The sequence below is a fragment of the Pleurodeles waltl genome, chromosome 4_1 (genome assembly GCF_031143425.1).
Source record: "Pleurodeles waltl isolate 20211129_DDA chromosome 4_1, aPleWal1.hap1.20221129, whole genome shotgun sequence".
Lineage (NCBI taxonomy): Eukaryota > Metazoa > Chordata > Amphibia > Caudata > Salamandridae > Pleurodeles > Pleurodeles waltl.
The window spans coordinates 1,009,349,828-1,009,363,442 of NC_090442.1; the positions used below are offsets into that span (position 1 = coordinate 1,009,349,828).

General features: G+C 44.7%; 1 protein-coding gene across 5 annotated transcripts in view; it reads right to left on the reverse strand.

Moving 5' to 3' along the window:
- KMT2E (lysine methyltransferase 2E (inactive)) overlaps positions 1-13,615 on the reverse strand; it is a 1,466,695-nt gene that overhangs the window by 1,253,076 nt on the left and 200,004 nt on the right. For all 5 annotated transcript variants that reach the window (XR_011202375.1, XM_069229869.1, XM_069229870.1 and 2 more), the window contains one exon: positions 1,192-1,376. Coding sequence is in view for 4 of the 5 variants with exons in the window: in XM_069229869.1 (XP_069085970.1) it covers positions 1,192-1,262 (71 nt within the window). In the remaining variant the exon portion in view is untranslated. The remainder of the gene's footprint in view (positions 1-1,191; positions 1,377-13,615) is intronic.

A 13,615-nucleotide genomic window follows, 5' to 3' on the forward strand; every position in this document is an offset into this window, starting at 1 on the left:
AGCGATAAAGATTCAGAAACTGTGCCTGGTTTGGGAGTAAGGCATTTCTTTGTAGTGGTAACGACATGTGCTCTCTTGTGGTATGCTTGTCTCGTGAGCAATTCTCAAAGAGTTGGAGAGTACCTCCTTATGAGTATTCGCTGCACACAAGGCTTACATTTCCTCTTTGTGGGGATTCTTTTAGGAGTAGGTGCCCTTGCTTTTTGATCTCCTTACAAAGATGAAAAAGAGGTGTTTTTCTCAAATCAGAGTGATGACCAGCTCAGCGTTGATATCCTCAGAAGCGTGTATGTCAATAGAAGTCCTCTTAATGTTCTACATCTCTGAAACAAATGTGAAGGAATCCCCTGCTCCCATTTCTTCGATGCAGAGTCAACGCTGGCAGTGTCTTGCTTTCTTGAATCTTGAAGATTTCAACATCATACCATTGGAGGCTGGCAGGATCAGCTGGAATGTCTTGATGGGTGTTCCCATTTTCTGGGGAGGATGGAAACTCATTTCAGAAAACACACCGGTTAAGCTAGCAGCCACACTAGACTTCCTTTTAGGGTCGGAACCAGAAAAAGTTTCGAAACGGGCTGTTCTGAACATTACCCCATTGAAGCCAAACCCCCTCTCAAGTTTTCAATCACGTCCTGGCAAATTTAATAACCCTTGGTGAAAAAGGGAGCCACTGAATACATGTAAATGGCTCTCAGATTTTGCTTTCTCGCATGAGAGACTCTTTACGAATATGACAGCATGGTATTCTAAGAAAAATTTAATATAGAAAATACACGTCTCTAACAAAATATCTGGGAAATGCAAGCTACACATTTGATGCTGACTGGCAAAGCAGAGTATCCGTTTCTGACGGAATTTCAAGGCTGAAAAATAGAAGAAAGTGTAGAGAGTAGTGTTCAGGGATTGTAGCTACAAACAGAACCAAATTAACTGCAAGTCAATTGCCACAACAGTGGCCTCTGGGATTCCAGTGGCATTTCACCAGGACCATTAGGTGAGTAGAGTTATCAATAATTTACAGCTTTTAATTTACAGATGATATTTTGTTTCAGAATTATAAATTGAATTAAAGATTATTCCCTTAAATAAAATCAAAATAGTAAGGGCAAGTAGCAAACAGAGCAATTAAAACCAGCATAGCTGTACAAAACGTTATACACACATATACAAATATGGAAAACAACTCACTCTGATCCTGCTGCCATTTCTGAATATGACGTTTCTGTAGTATCAATCCGCAATGGGATTACCATGCTCATGACGTTCGTCTTTGATAAATACGATTACTACGGAGTCCTATGCATCTGTATCCAAAACACTGAGGCATTCCAGCCACAGTGCTCATTGCAAACATCTAAGTGCATCCACAAACTCTGTAAAATGAAAGAAAAAAAGGAAACAATAAGGACCATTGAGGAGTGTCTTACTTAGGAAATAATTCTAACTATTGCGAACTAAACTGCACAAGTATTGAAAATAAAGCAACCCCTGAACTGAAATCTGGAGTAATACAAATTAGAAATGTTCTAAGACTAGCACTCAAATAAGTTCATCTTAAAATAATGAAACCACTAGGCAAAAAATCACCTTACTTTTGCCTTTGCATCTAAACTTGCAAAACAAACGATATCACTTCAAACACGCATGGCAGGGAGACTTCTGGTGGGACAAGATGGTGACAGCTGGGAGATGCTGAGCTCCATATCCAGCCTGCTCTTTAGTAAACGTCAGGTAGAACAAAGCAAACTGAGGCATTTTTAGGAATTGGAAAACATGGAGCTCTCAGGGACCACCTAGCTGTGTATGGGTGTTCTGATCATGTGACACCAGGGTCTCCAAGGGCAGCTGATGCTGGTGAGTCGACACTCACAGAGAAGAAAGACAGCGACAAATGCCACTCAGCAAGAGACAGAGGGAACCTTAACCAGCGGCACTAATCAATGCTGCGCAGCAAATCAAGGTGTTGATGCAGCAGTCAAAACAATGTCACCCTGGTAAAAGCAGAGAAAGTGATCTAGGTCTGGACAGTGCATCAACTGAGCAGAAAGTACAGCTGGCCCAAGATCGACAGAACGTCAGCATCAGACAACATGCCAACGCAGGGAAGCAGAGCTGCTTTCAAAAAGTGTGGCAGGGATGTGGAATTCCTATCGCCCGACGCCCGGGACATCTTGTTTGGGGTCAAGGGCAACAAGTTTTCATGTTCACTTTGTCCTTGGGACAAGTAGGCCCAACCCTCTGCAGCACAAACCCTTTGGCTGCCTGTTTACAGAGAGTGGAACTCTCTGCAGTTGAGGTAATGTGTTTCCAAAAGATAATGCTGTTCGAACTTGTATTTATGGTTCATTATTTGAAAACCTTCATTATTAGGGTGAGTGCTGTAAATAAATATTTTAAGGTCACACTTCACTACGGACGTTGGTTCCAGTACAAAAAAAACAAAAAACGTGTATACACATGTTTGAAAAGTTTAGGCTATGAGGCTAAGTATAATGCTCCCAGAATGCTCTCTGATTAGATGCAAATGAAGTGTCATTTAGTAAAATGTTTTGATGCATGCTAGTATTTCCCAAAAATATTTCTAATGGAAAATCAGTGTAACCCTTTTCAACACGATTATGGGAAGCATGAAAATAAACAAACACTGACAAAGCCAACTGATCTGACATATTTTTATAAGTCTTTTAGTTTCATCAATGCGTGTCTAGTTTTGACATGGCTTTTGTAACACTTTATTGTTGTGGAGCTACCAGGCCCTCAACATTGTAATAAACACTGGCAAAAAAAACCAAAACGTTTTGAACTCTAAAAGCACACGTTGCCACCAGTGGCATAACAAAGTACCGCAGCCGCCCTCCAGGGGGCCCCTTCAGCACAGCACCTGCCCTGAGTGAGTCTGGAGAGGGGGCTCCTCCATGTTCTTTGCAAAGGGGCACCCTCCAGTTTCGTTACGTCACTGATTGCCACTGTTGTTCCTGACACCGAACAAAACTACTTTGTGTGCCAATATGCTCCTTGTGGAAGAGAAGAATGCGATCACTCACAGTAAAGCCAGCCAAAAGAGAGAGAAATAGAAGTTTAATAAAAACAAAATGTCTTTGTTAACACCTGACCTAATTAGGGACCAAGACCCACATGTAGGTAGCTTTTTGCATGTCGCAAACAGCGACTTTCGCTGTTTGCGACGTGCAAAAAGCACATTGCGATGCACAAACCCAGTTTTGCGGTTCGGTAACCTGGTTACCGAATCGCAAAACAGGTTTGCGACTCGCAATTAGGAAGGGGTGTTCCCTTCCTAATTGCGACTCGTAGTGCAATGTAGGATTGTTTTGCGAACGCAAACCAATCGCAGTTTGCACCCATTTCAAATGGGTGCTAACACTTTCATAAAAGGGAAGGGGTCCCCCTGGGACCCCTTCCCCATTGTGAATGTCACTGTAAACATTTTTTCAGAGCAGGCAGTGGTCCTGCGGACCCCTGCCTGCTCTGAAAAAATGAAACAAAAACGTTTCATTTTTGTAATGCATCTCGTTTTTCTTTAAGGAAAACGGGCTGCATTACAAAAAAAAAAAAAAAAAACTGCTTTATTGAAAAGCAGTCACAGGCATGGTGGTCTGCTGTCTCCAGCAGGCCACCATCCCTGTGAGGCCGCCATTCGCAAGGGGGTCGCAAATTGCGACCCACCTCATGATTATTCATGAGGTGTGCATTTGCGAAGCCCTTGCGAATCACAGATGGTGTCAGGGACACCATCCTACATTCGGATTTGCGACTCGCAATTTGCGGGTCGCAAATCTGAACCTACCTACATGTGGCCCCAAATTCTTAAAGTCACAAAAGTGCACCCATGGTATATGTCGTACCCCTATAAAATATTTGTGAACTGTATTTTAGCATGGGTAAATACGCATGTGTAGATTTTCTCATGTGAAAATCTATTGAGCATTTGCAAGTTCATTTTCCCTCCAGCCACTTTCTTCCCAACCCTGGAAGAAGTTCTAATTCTGCCATTGTCAGGAGTAAATGTCCAACCTTTCTTATTATGGGAAAATATTAGAGAGAAGCTGGTGAAAATCTTTAAAACATGCAGGTTAGTAGGTTTGCAGACTCAAAGGCATTCCAGCCCTGGAACTATTGCTTACTGCTTCCTCCAGCCCCAGTATGCAGATCTGCAGAAAGGTGGAAAAATAAGGAAATTGCTACAGTAGGGATTGAAACTGCAAGTATTCAAGCCCTATTATGGTAGTAGACCTGGCATAATCAGAGAGGCTATTATGTGAGCTCTTACATAATGAGATTGCTGCCATAATTTGGCGCCACACTACATGGCACCAAAGGGACAAGTAGATCTTTTTACAGGACAAGTAGATTTGAGAAGCAGCCTGTCCCGTGGACAAGTAGATATTTTAATAAATTCCACACCCCTGGTGTGGGGATCCTGGAGGGTTAATGTGTTGAAGAGGTAAAAGGAGAGTAATAGAGCTTACATATTTGTTCCATTCAAAATCAACAGTGAGGCCTGTTACAGCGGGGCTACAGACTAAATGGGCCACAGGGACATAGGATGAGTAACATCTCCCATGAAGGAGCAAAGAGAGTGTCTCAGCCCATGTGGAGGTCAGAGTGTACACTAAGTGCAGTGTTTGAGGGGCCAAAAGCTGGAAAAGGATGAGAAAAGAGTGTATGTGAACCACTCCGGTACAGTACTGAAACTTACCTGTAACTACGGTTCATCAGTATTGGTATCTTTCACAGATTCACATGCTTGAATCATTCCTTGTTGTCGTAGTGAGAGTCCCACGGTATCTTAATAAAGTAGTATAGACTATAATGCCAATGAATAGTCACTGCAATAGCCTATGTCTTATTTTTTTTTTTTTTTTTTAAAGGGACCAAACTTGAGCTATAACCAATCAGGTGACAGCACCCTGCAGAACACTCCCAAAAGAGGCTGGGCTGGGGGGAGGAGGGGGAGTTGCACGTGAATCTATGAAGGATACCAATACTGGAGAACCATGGTTATAGTTAAGTAACTCATTTTCTTCTCCAGTATTGGATCTTTCATAGATTAACATGCTTGAATCGAGTAGCAAGCAGTTATTGTAGATAAACATTGTAGTAATGTAAATACCCTCTGAGGATGGTGGGTAACAACTGAATAGATATCTATATAGCTAAAATACATTACAGTATCTATAACAAAGCAATCATGAAGTACACCAGAACATAATATGAATTAACATGTAAAAGCAATAAAACACCTCTATGAACAAAGGCTTACCTTTTTGGAAGAGATGACGTAACACAGCCTGCCCTACAGTTGCATCACTGTGGTGTGCCGCTTCCAGGCAGTCATGCTGCATGAAAGTGTGTGTGTGCTCTTTCGCGATGCAGCATAGCATGTCTTTTCCATCGAGACCCAAGCAAACAGAGCAGTGGAGGTGGACACTGCTCTTGTGGAGTGTGCCTTAGTCTTAACTGTGAGTGGTTTGCCAGCTTTTGAATAACACAAGTGGACGGTAGCAGAAATCCATCTTGCCATAGTTGTGTTTATGACTGAAGCAGCTTATTTGGATGGACCATACAACACTAACCGATGGTCAGATTTCTGAACTTGTTTAGTATGTTGCAAATAAAATTTAAGACATTGTTTAATGTCTAGAATATGGAGAGACTTTCAGCTGGTGAAGAGTTTGGAAAAAAGGTACAAAGTATGATAGGTGCATTGGGATGTAACCTTGGGAATGAATTTTGGATTCATCTCGAAAAGTATAGTCCTCTGTGAACCGTGTAAAAAGTTCTTGTGTTGTGAAACCTTGAATTTAGCAGACTCTTCTAGCGCAAGTGAGAGCCAACAGTAATGCAAGCTTCCAAGTAAGGAATGTCAGTTCTGCCTTTTGGATTAGTTTGAATGGTGGTTTCATTAGCTGGGAAAGACCCACATGGGGATGCCATTCAGGAAGATGAGCTGATATTGGGAGAAAGCTCAGAATAACCCCTTTTCTTGTAGAACAGAGAGACAAAGATTGCGAAGAACATCTGTGTCCCGAAATCGCAGTGAGGTGAACCTTGACAGATGCATGCACTAATCCTGATCTAGCAAGAGAAAGGAGGTAAGGCAGACTCTGCTTCCGTGTTGCTTCCAGCAGATGGAGGTTCTGCTGTTGACACCAAGAACAGAATTGCTTCCATTTAAATCTGTATGTTTTGTTTGTGGATTCAGATTTTGCTTTGGATAAGATATCCCTATAGTGTTGAGGAATGTCTAGGTCTTTTAATTCATTGAATTCAGGAGTCCTGCATCCAAGAGAGGTGGGATCCGGATGTAGGACCTGGCCCCTTGTTATGGTTAACAGTGCTTTCGTTGCTGGGAGATTAATGGGTTTGGATTCTGAGAGCAGTTTCACTTCCACTTGGCATCTAAAAAGTACTTGCCAAGCTCTACACTCCCCCTTTTCTACATATAAGTCACCCCTATGGTAGGCTATAGGTAACCCATAGGGCAGGTGCTATGTAGGTAAAAGGCAGGACATGTACATATATGTTTTATATGTCCTCGTAATGAAAAACTCCTAAATTCATTTTCCACTACTGTGAGGCCTGCTCCTTTCATAGACTAGCATTAGGCCTTCCCTTATATAATTTTTTTTAGTGGTAGATTCTGATCTGAAAAGGGTAACCAGGTTATATTTAGTATGGCCAGAAGGGTAATAGAAAATCCTGCTTATTGGTGAGGTTGGATTTTATATTACTATTTTAGAAATGCCACTTTTAGAAATTGAGCATTTCTGGGCACTTAAAACCATCTGTGCTTTACAGCCTGTCTCCAATCAACGTCTGGTATGTGCTGGTTGACAGCTCCCTTGTGCATTTAACCCATACAACCACAAACACAGGACACTCAGTCACATCTGCATTCATCTGTATCCTGAATGGGTCTTCCTGGGCTGGAAGGGTGGAGGGCCTGACACTTACATTTCAAAGGCTAGTGGCCTGCCCTCACAGAAAGGGCTGATAACCCCCCACTGGGACCCTGGCAGACAGGACTGGGCTGGAAGGGGAACATGTGCACTTCAAAACCACTTTTTGAAGACCCCCCTCCACCCTCACAATTAAAAGGCATTTTGGGGTATATAAACTAGGTCTCCGACCCCACCAACTCAGACACTTCTGGACCTGCATCTGAACTCTGTCAAGAAGACCTGTCTGGCTTCCCAAAGGACTCTATGGACTGCTTTGCTGAGAAGGACTGCTGCACTCTGTTGCCCTGCCTTCCCCCAAAAGTGCTCTCCAAGTGCTTGGATTGAGCTTGTTTCCAGTACCAAAGTTTCAGCTACAGCAAAGATTTCAACTACTAGCCTTTTGCTAGTACCCAAATCCAGCGACTCCGGAATGATGTCAGCGACGCTGCAGCCTGCTACCGCTCTGTGGACCTCGCTGCATGCAACGACCGCGGGCTGCAACGCAAGTCCGACGTTGCGGCGACTACTCTGATGTCAGACAGGGTCATCGTGACACTGCGAAGTCAACACATCACATCCGGAACCAGCAATCCCGCAGGGTCACAAGTAATCGACGCATCGCAGGCGACAACGCATCATCTCCACCCTGCATCTGGAAGGCACCGATGCCTCACCTCCACCTGCTTCATAGTGCAGAACCTACGCCTCTTTTCTCGGAAGGGACTGACGCCGCACCAACTCCAGCGACATCTCCCTCTGACTCTGTGCGACATCCTTGTTCTCCGTTTTTAAAAGGTACTGTATCTGGGGGTCCGGTGTGACTCCGTGACTGGCACCGGTGGTAAGGGATTGTTGGGAACAACTTTGGCAACGACGCCGTGATAGACCCAGCCTGAGCTATTGTGTTTCTAGGCGCTTTAGTTGGATTTAATCTTTAAAAATTGATAACTTTGCTTGTGTACATTGGATTTTCCTCATTTCAACAGTATTTTATTCAGATAAATATTCTCGTTTTTTTTCTAAATCTGTGTGGTGTCTTTTTACTGTGTTATGGCATAAGTTCTATACAAATACTTTACTCATTGCCTTCTAAGTTAAGCCTGACTGCTCAGTGCCAAGCCACCAGAGGGTGGGGCACAGGATCATTTGGATTGTGTTGTGACTTATCCTGACTAGGATTGTGGTCCCTACTTGGACAAGGGTGTATATCTCTGCCAACTAGATACCCCATTTATAACAGATGGGTTATTCAGGAAGGAATAGTTTCTTACCTGTAACTCCAGTTCTCTCGTAGGGGTATTTCCATGATAGTCATAAGTACTGAATGGTTCCGCACGCCTGCGGGGACCCCGGAGCACTGTTCTGAAAATGTCTTCTTAAGTGTAGATGTTCACCTTTCTTGAGGAAGGCCTGCAAAGTCACTTAAAAATGTCAATGTGCAGCCTAGAGGAAAGGCTACAAAGGCCAAATTGTTCATTCTTTTTTGATTGAAAAAAGGGTACTGTAATATAGATATACATTAAAAATATGTATATTCTAGAGATGATGCAGAAAAAATCTTTCACAAACATTTTTTACAACTTTATATAAGGATGAAGCAATGTAGGGCAGTGTAGCCCATAGGCTGCCATTATACAGAGTGAAAATAGAGCTGTGCCTTTAAGAGAAGATAGTTCTCCTGTATCCCATCATGCATAGCAAGAGGCAGTTGCCTCAGTTCTTTTTGTAGGCTTTGTTAGCTGATGTGAAGGAGTCTGAAAATATCATTCATTATTAATATTATTATTATTATAATTATTATCATGTCAACTGCACCGGGGAGGAGGGAGGGTTGCTTTTGACTATCATGGAAATACCCCTACGAGAGAACTGGAGTTACAGCTAAGAAACTATTCCTTCTCTCGTAAGGGATTTCCATGTATAGTCATAAGCACTGAATAGATTAGCAAGCCCATCCCCATGACAGCGGTGGAGTGGACAGAACAATAAAGAAATAATAAATCACGCAAAGAGATTCTTAAGAGAAGCCTGTCCTACTTGAGCATCTGTCCTAACATCCGAATCAAGACAGTAAAGCTTAGTAAAGGTGTGGACAGATCTCCATGTAGCCGCTTTGCAGATATCTGCTAACGGAATGTTTCTCATGAACGCAGCAGTGGCTGCTTTGCACCTAGTGGAATGGGCTTTAGGTCTGCCATCAAGGGATTTATTGGCTAACTGGTAACAGAGCAAGATACATGAGACAGTCCACCTGGATAAGGATTGTTTGGAGGTGGCCAGGCCTGTTCGAACTGGGCCATAGTTAATAAACAGCTGTTGTGACTTGCGCAAGGATTTAGTTCTAGCTAAATAAAATTTTAAAACCCTCTTTACATTGAGAGAGTGTAGTGTTCTCTCAGCAGGAGTAGATGGATTTTGAAAGAAAGTCAGTAAGGAGATGGTCTGGTTTACATGAAAGTCTGAAATGACTTTAGGTAGGAACTTAGGATGTGTTCTCATTACCACTTTAGAAGAATGGAAAACTGTATATGGTTCTTGAGTGCAAAGGGCCTGGATCTCACGAACCCTGCGAGCTAAAGTGGTTGCTACAAGAAAGGCAGTTTTCCAAGTCAGATGTTGGAGGGGTGCCTTGTGTATGCGTTCAAAGGGGTGTAGCATCAGACGTGAAAGGACTATATTAAGCTCCCATGGAGGAGATGGACGTCTAGTAGGAGGAAAAACCTTTTTTAAACCTTCTAGGAAATCTTGACTGACTGGAATTTTAAAGAAAGAGGTTTGTGAAGGACTTTTCTTATATGCTGTCAGATCTGCAAGGTGTACTCTGATGGATGAAAACTGTAAGCCAGACTTCGCTAGGTGTAATAAATATGGAAGAATAGCTTCTTCTCCGCATGTCGTTGCATCTAAGTTCTTGTCCAAACACCATATGCAGAACCTTTTTCACTTGAAGGCATATGCTGTTCTTGAGGAAGGCCGTTTTGCCTCCCTTAGAATCTTCATGCAGTCCTGAGGAAGATTAAGGTGACCATACTGTACTAGCTCAGGAGCCATGCTGCCAAATTCAAAGACAAGAGGTTGGGGTGTCTCATCTGGTCTCGAAACTTCGTGAGAAGATCCGGGTGGCATGGCAGTTTGAGATGTGGACAGAGTGATCAGTGAAGAAGGTCCGGGAACCACCACTGGCATGGCCACTCCGGAGCAATGAGAATCATCCTGGTGTTAGAGTGGGACAGCTTGAGAAGGACTGTCGGGATCAGGGGAAGCGGTGGAAAGGCGTAAATTAATTTTTCTGACCAGTCTATCCATAGGGCATTCCCCAATGTCCCTGGATGGTAGCACCTGGAGGCGAAGTCTAAGCATTTTTTGTTTTCTGGGGTTGCAAATAGATCTATAGAAGGGGTACCCCACATGGAAAAGATGGAGTGGACGACGTTGTTGTGTAGAACCTACTCGTGGTTTTCGTCTATTGCTCGGCTGAGGGCATCCGCTTGGACATTCTGTATGCCCGGAAGGTGAGTTGCTATTATTGTCAAGTTCCTGGCTAGAAGCCAGTGCCAAATTGTTTGGGCCTCCATAGACAAAGTTCTGGATCTGGTGCCCCCTTGCTTGTTCAAGTAATATATGGTGGCCATGTTGTCTGTTTGGAGAAGCAGAGTATTCGCAGTCATTGCGGGGAGGAAGGCCTTGAGCGCAAGATGGACTGCACGTAGCTCTAGAAGATTGATGTGATATAATCTCTCCTTCTGCGACCAGGAGCCTTGAATCTGTAGATGGTCCATATGTGCACCCCATCTGAGCAACGATGCGTCCATGACTATCGTCTGAGTGGGAGGCCATTGGTGAAATAGCATCCCTTTCGGGAGATTGCTCGGAGAACACCACCTCTTGAGGGATTGAATGGCATGAGTAGAAAGAAGGATGCTGTCCTCCCAATTGCCTACTAGTTGATTCCATTGGTTTTCCAGGCACTCCTGCAAAGGTCTCATGTGGAGGCGAGCGTTGGGAGTGAGATAGATGCAAGACGCCATCGACCCCAGGAGAGAGGATACCGTCCTTGCAGTGGACTGAGGGACGTTCGAGTAGCTGGCACTTCTGGAGGATTGATAAACGTCGCTCCTCCGAAGGAAACACCTTTGCTTGAGTGGTGTCGATGGTGGCACCTAAGTAGTGCAACCTCTGTACAGGTGATGTCATGGACTTGGCGAGATTGACCTGAAGGCCCAGTCTCTGGAGCAGTTGGTAGGTCCAATTGAAATGCCGTTGGGCATCTCGGGATGTGGATGCTTTTATGAGCCAATCGTCTAGGTAGGGGTAGACAAAGATCCGATGTTTCCTTAAATGGGCTGCCAACACCGCCATGCATTTGGAAAACGTCCTTGGTGCTGACTTGAGGCCGAAAGGTAGCACTGTATATTGGTATTGGCTTTGACCGACGAGAAATCTTAAGAATTTCCAATGTTTTTTGGCCACGGGAATGTGGAAGTAAGCGTCGTGGAGATCTATTGAACAGAGCCAATCGCCTTGATGAAGTTGAGGATAGATTTGGTGTAAGGATAGCATTCTGAATTTTTCCTGGCAAATCCATTTGTTGGCTATTCTTAGATCGAGAATGGGTTGGAACTCATGCTTGTCTTTTTTTGGTACCAGGAAGTACCTTGATGAGATTCCCTTTCCTTGCTGGTTCATTGGAACAGGTTCTATCGCCTTCTTTTGTAATAGGGTTCTGACCTCTACTTTGAGAGCGTCTAGCTGGTATTTTACAGGCTTGGGTGGAATAGAAGGCGGAGGGCTTGTGAACCTGAGACAATAGCCATTCTGCACAATACTCAAAACCCAGGCGTCTGATGTTACGCGTTGCCACTCTTCCAGGTAATGCGAAATACTTCCCCCTACCGGAGTGGGTAACGGAAGAGGGGGAAGGAAGGATTCAGGGTTTTGACGCCGATGTTTGGCGTCCTCCTTGGGTGGTCTGTGGAGTGGAGCGACCCCTTGTTTGTTTTCATTGGGTCGAAAAAGGCCTCTGGTGTTGTTGGTGCTGGGATCTAGGCGGCACCCATTGCAGAGTTTGAAGCCTTTGAGAGAAAAATCTACGGTGGTAGGGACGGAAAGTTTTCTGCTGTTCTCTTGGCTTCTCAATGCCCACTGACTTAAGAGTGTCTAGTTCCGTCTTCATCCTAGACATCTCATCGTCCGCATGAGACCCAAACAAAGTAGAACCTGAAAAAGGAAGATTCTGTATCCTTTGTTGCGCTTCTGGCTTGAGTGAAGTAAGGCATAGCCAGGAATGTCTTCCTAAGGATACGCCATGACAATACCTATGAGCTGATAAAATGGAGGAATCCGCAGCCGCGCTAATAATCTGGTTGGAGACCAGGGCTCCTTCGTTTACAATTTCAAAGAAATCCTCCTTCTTGTCTTTGGGAAGGTGATCGGCAAATTGTAGCATAGAATCCCAAAGGGTGTGATCATATCTGTCCAAAAGGGCAGTGGCACTAGCCGCTTTCATGGAGATGGCTGATGTTGAGCAAACTTTGCGGCCTGCGGCATCAATCTTTTTACTCTCCTTGTCCAGTGGAGAGGAGGACGAAGGAGAAGTTGAATGCAGCTTTTTGGCAGCCACGATTACCACCGAATCGGGCACTGGATCAGCCCTCAGAAATAAAGGGTCCTGCTCGGGAGGACGGTATTTCTTTAAGAGTCTGGAAGGTGCAGTCTTGGTTGTGGACGGTGTTAGAAAAATGTCCATTGCCAGTTCAAGTAGCCCTGGGACCAACGGTAGTAACGGTCTAGCCGAAGATCGTTGGTGTAATGTCTCAAATATGATAGCAGTTGTTGGAGTGGGTACTGCCAGGGGGATGTTAAGCTTGGTAGCACCGCAAATTAATACCTCCTGAAAAGTATTCACATCATCTATAGGGGAAACTCTCGGAGACGGGGAGTCAGATAACGTCGGAGAGTAATCTCTTGAGGATGAAGAAAAATGCCTATGGTGGGAGCGAGGAGACCTGTGATCAGAGTCATGACGATGACAGTGTCTAGACATAGAGGAACGTCTTGAGAAATGACGCAAGTGTCTTGTGGATCCTGCAGGAGTCACAGGGGCCGCCTCAGAAGGTGGTATCGGAGGAGGAGCTGCAGGTGCCAGAGGTGTTGGTGGTAAAGGAGATGGCTGAGGAGAAGGTGGTAATAGAATCAGAGAAGCCGAGGACTCAGAAGTGGTGTCAACTCTCCTTGGTCTCTTTGAATGCCTTCTCGACGTCGCCAAGCTTCTAGACGTCGAAGTACGACGTCGACGTGTACCTCTCGACGTTGATCCCTCACGCCATTGGGAGCCCCTCATCAGCGGTCTGTCCCGACGTTGGTGGGATGAGGTTGACCGTCTCAGACGGCGAGCAATGTCCCTCGACTTCGACCTTCCCTGTCGTGTCGACAGTGACCCCGACAGAGAACTCCTCGACGGCGAATGTCTGTGCCGTCTCGTCGACGATAACGCTCTTGACGGTGAGCGGTGTCTCTTCCTCGACGGCGAACTGGTCCTCGACGGCGAACAGTTCGGCGCTGTTCCTTGTCTCAACGTCGATGCTCTCGACGTCGTCAGGGACCCGTGTCATTTTTTAGCAGATTTGGAAGCTGCTCCAGAGGACGAAGTC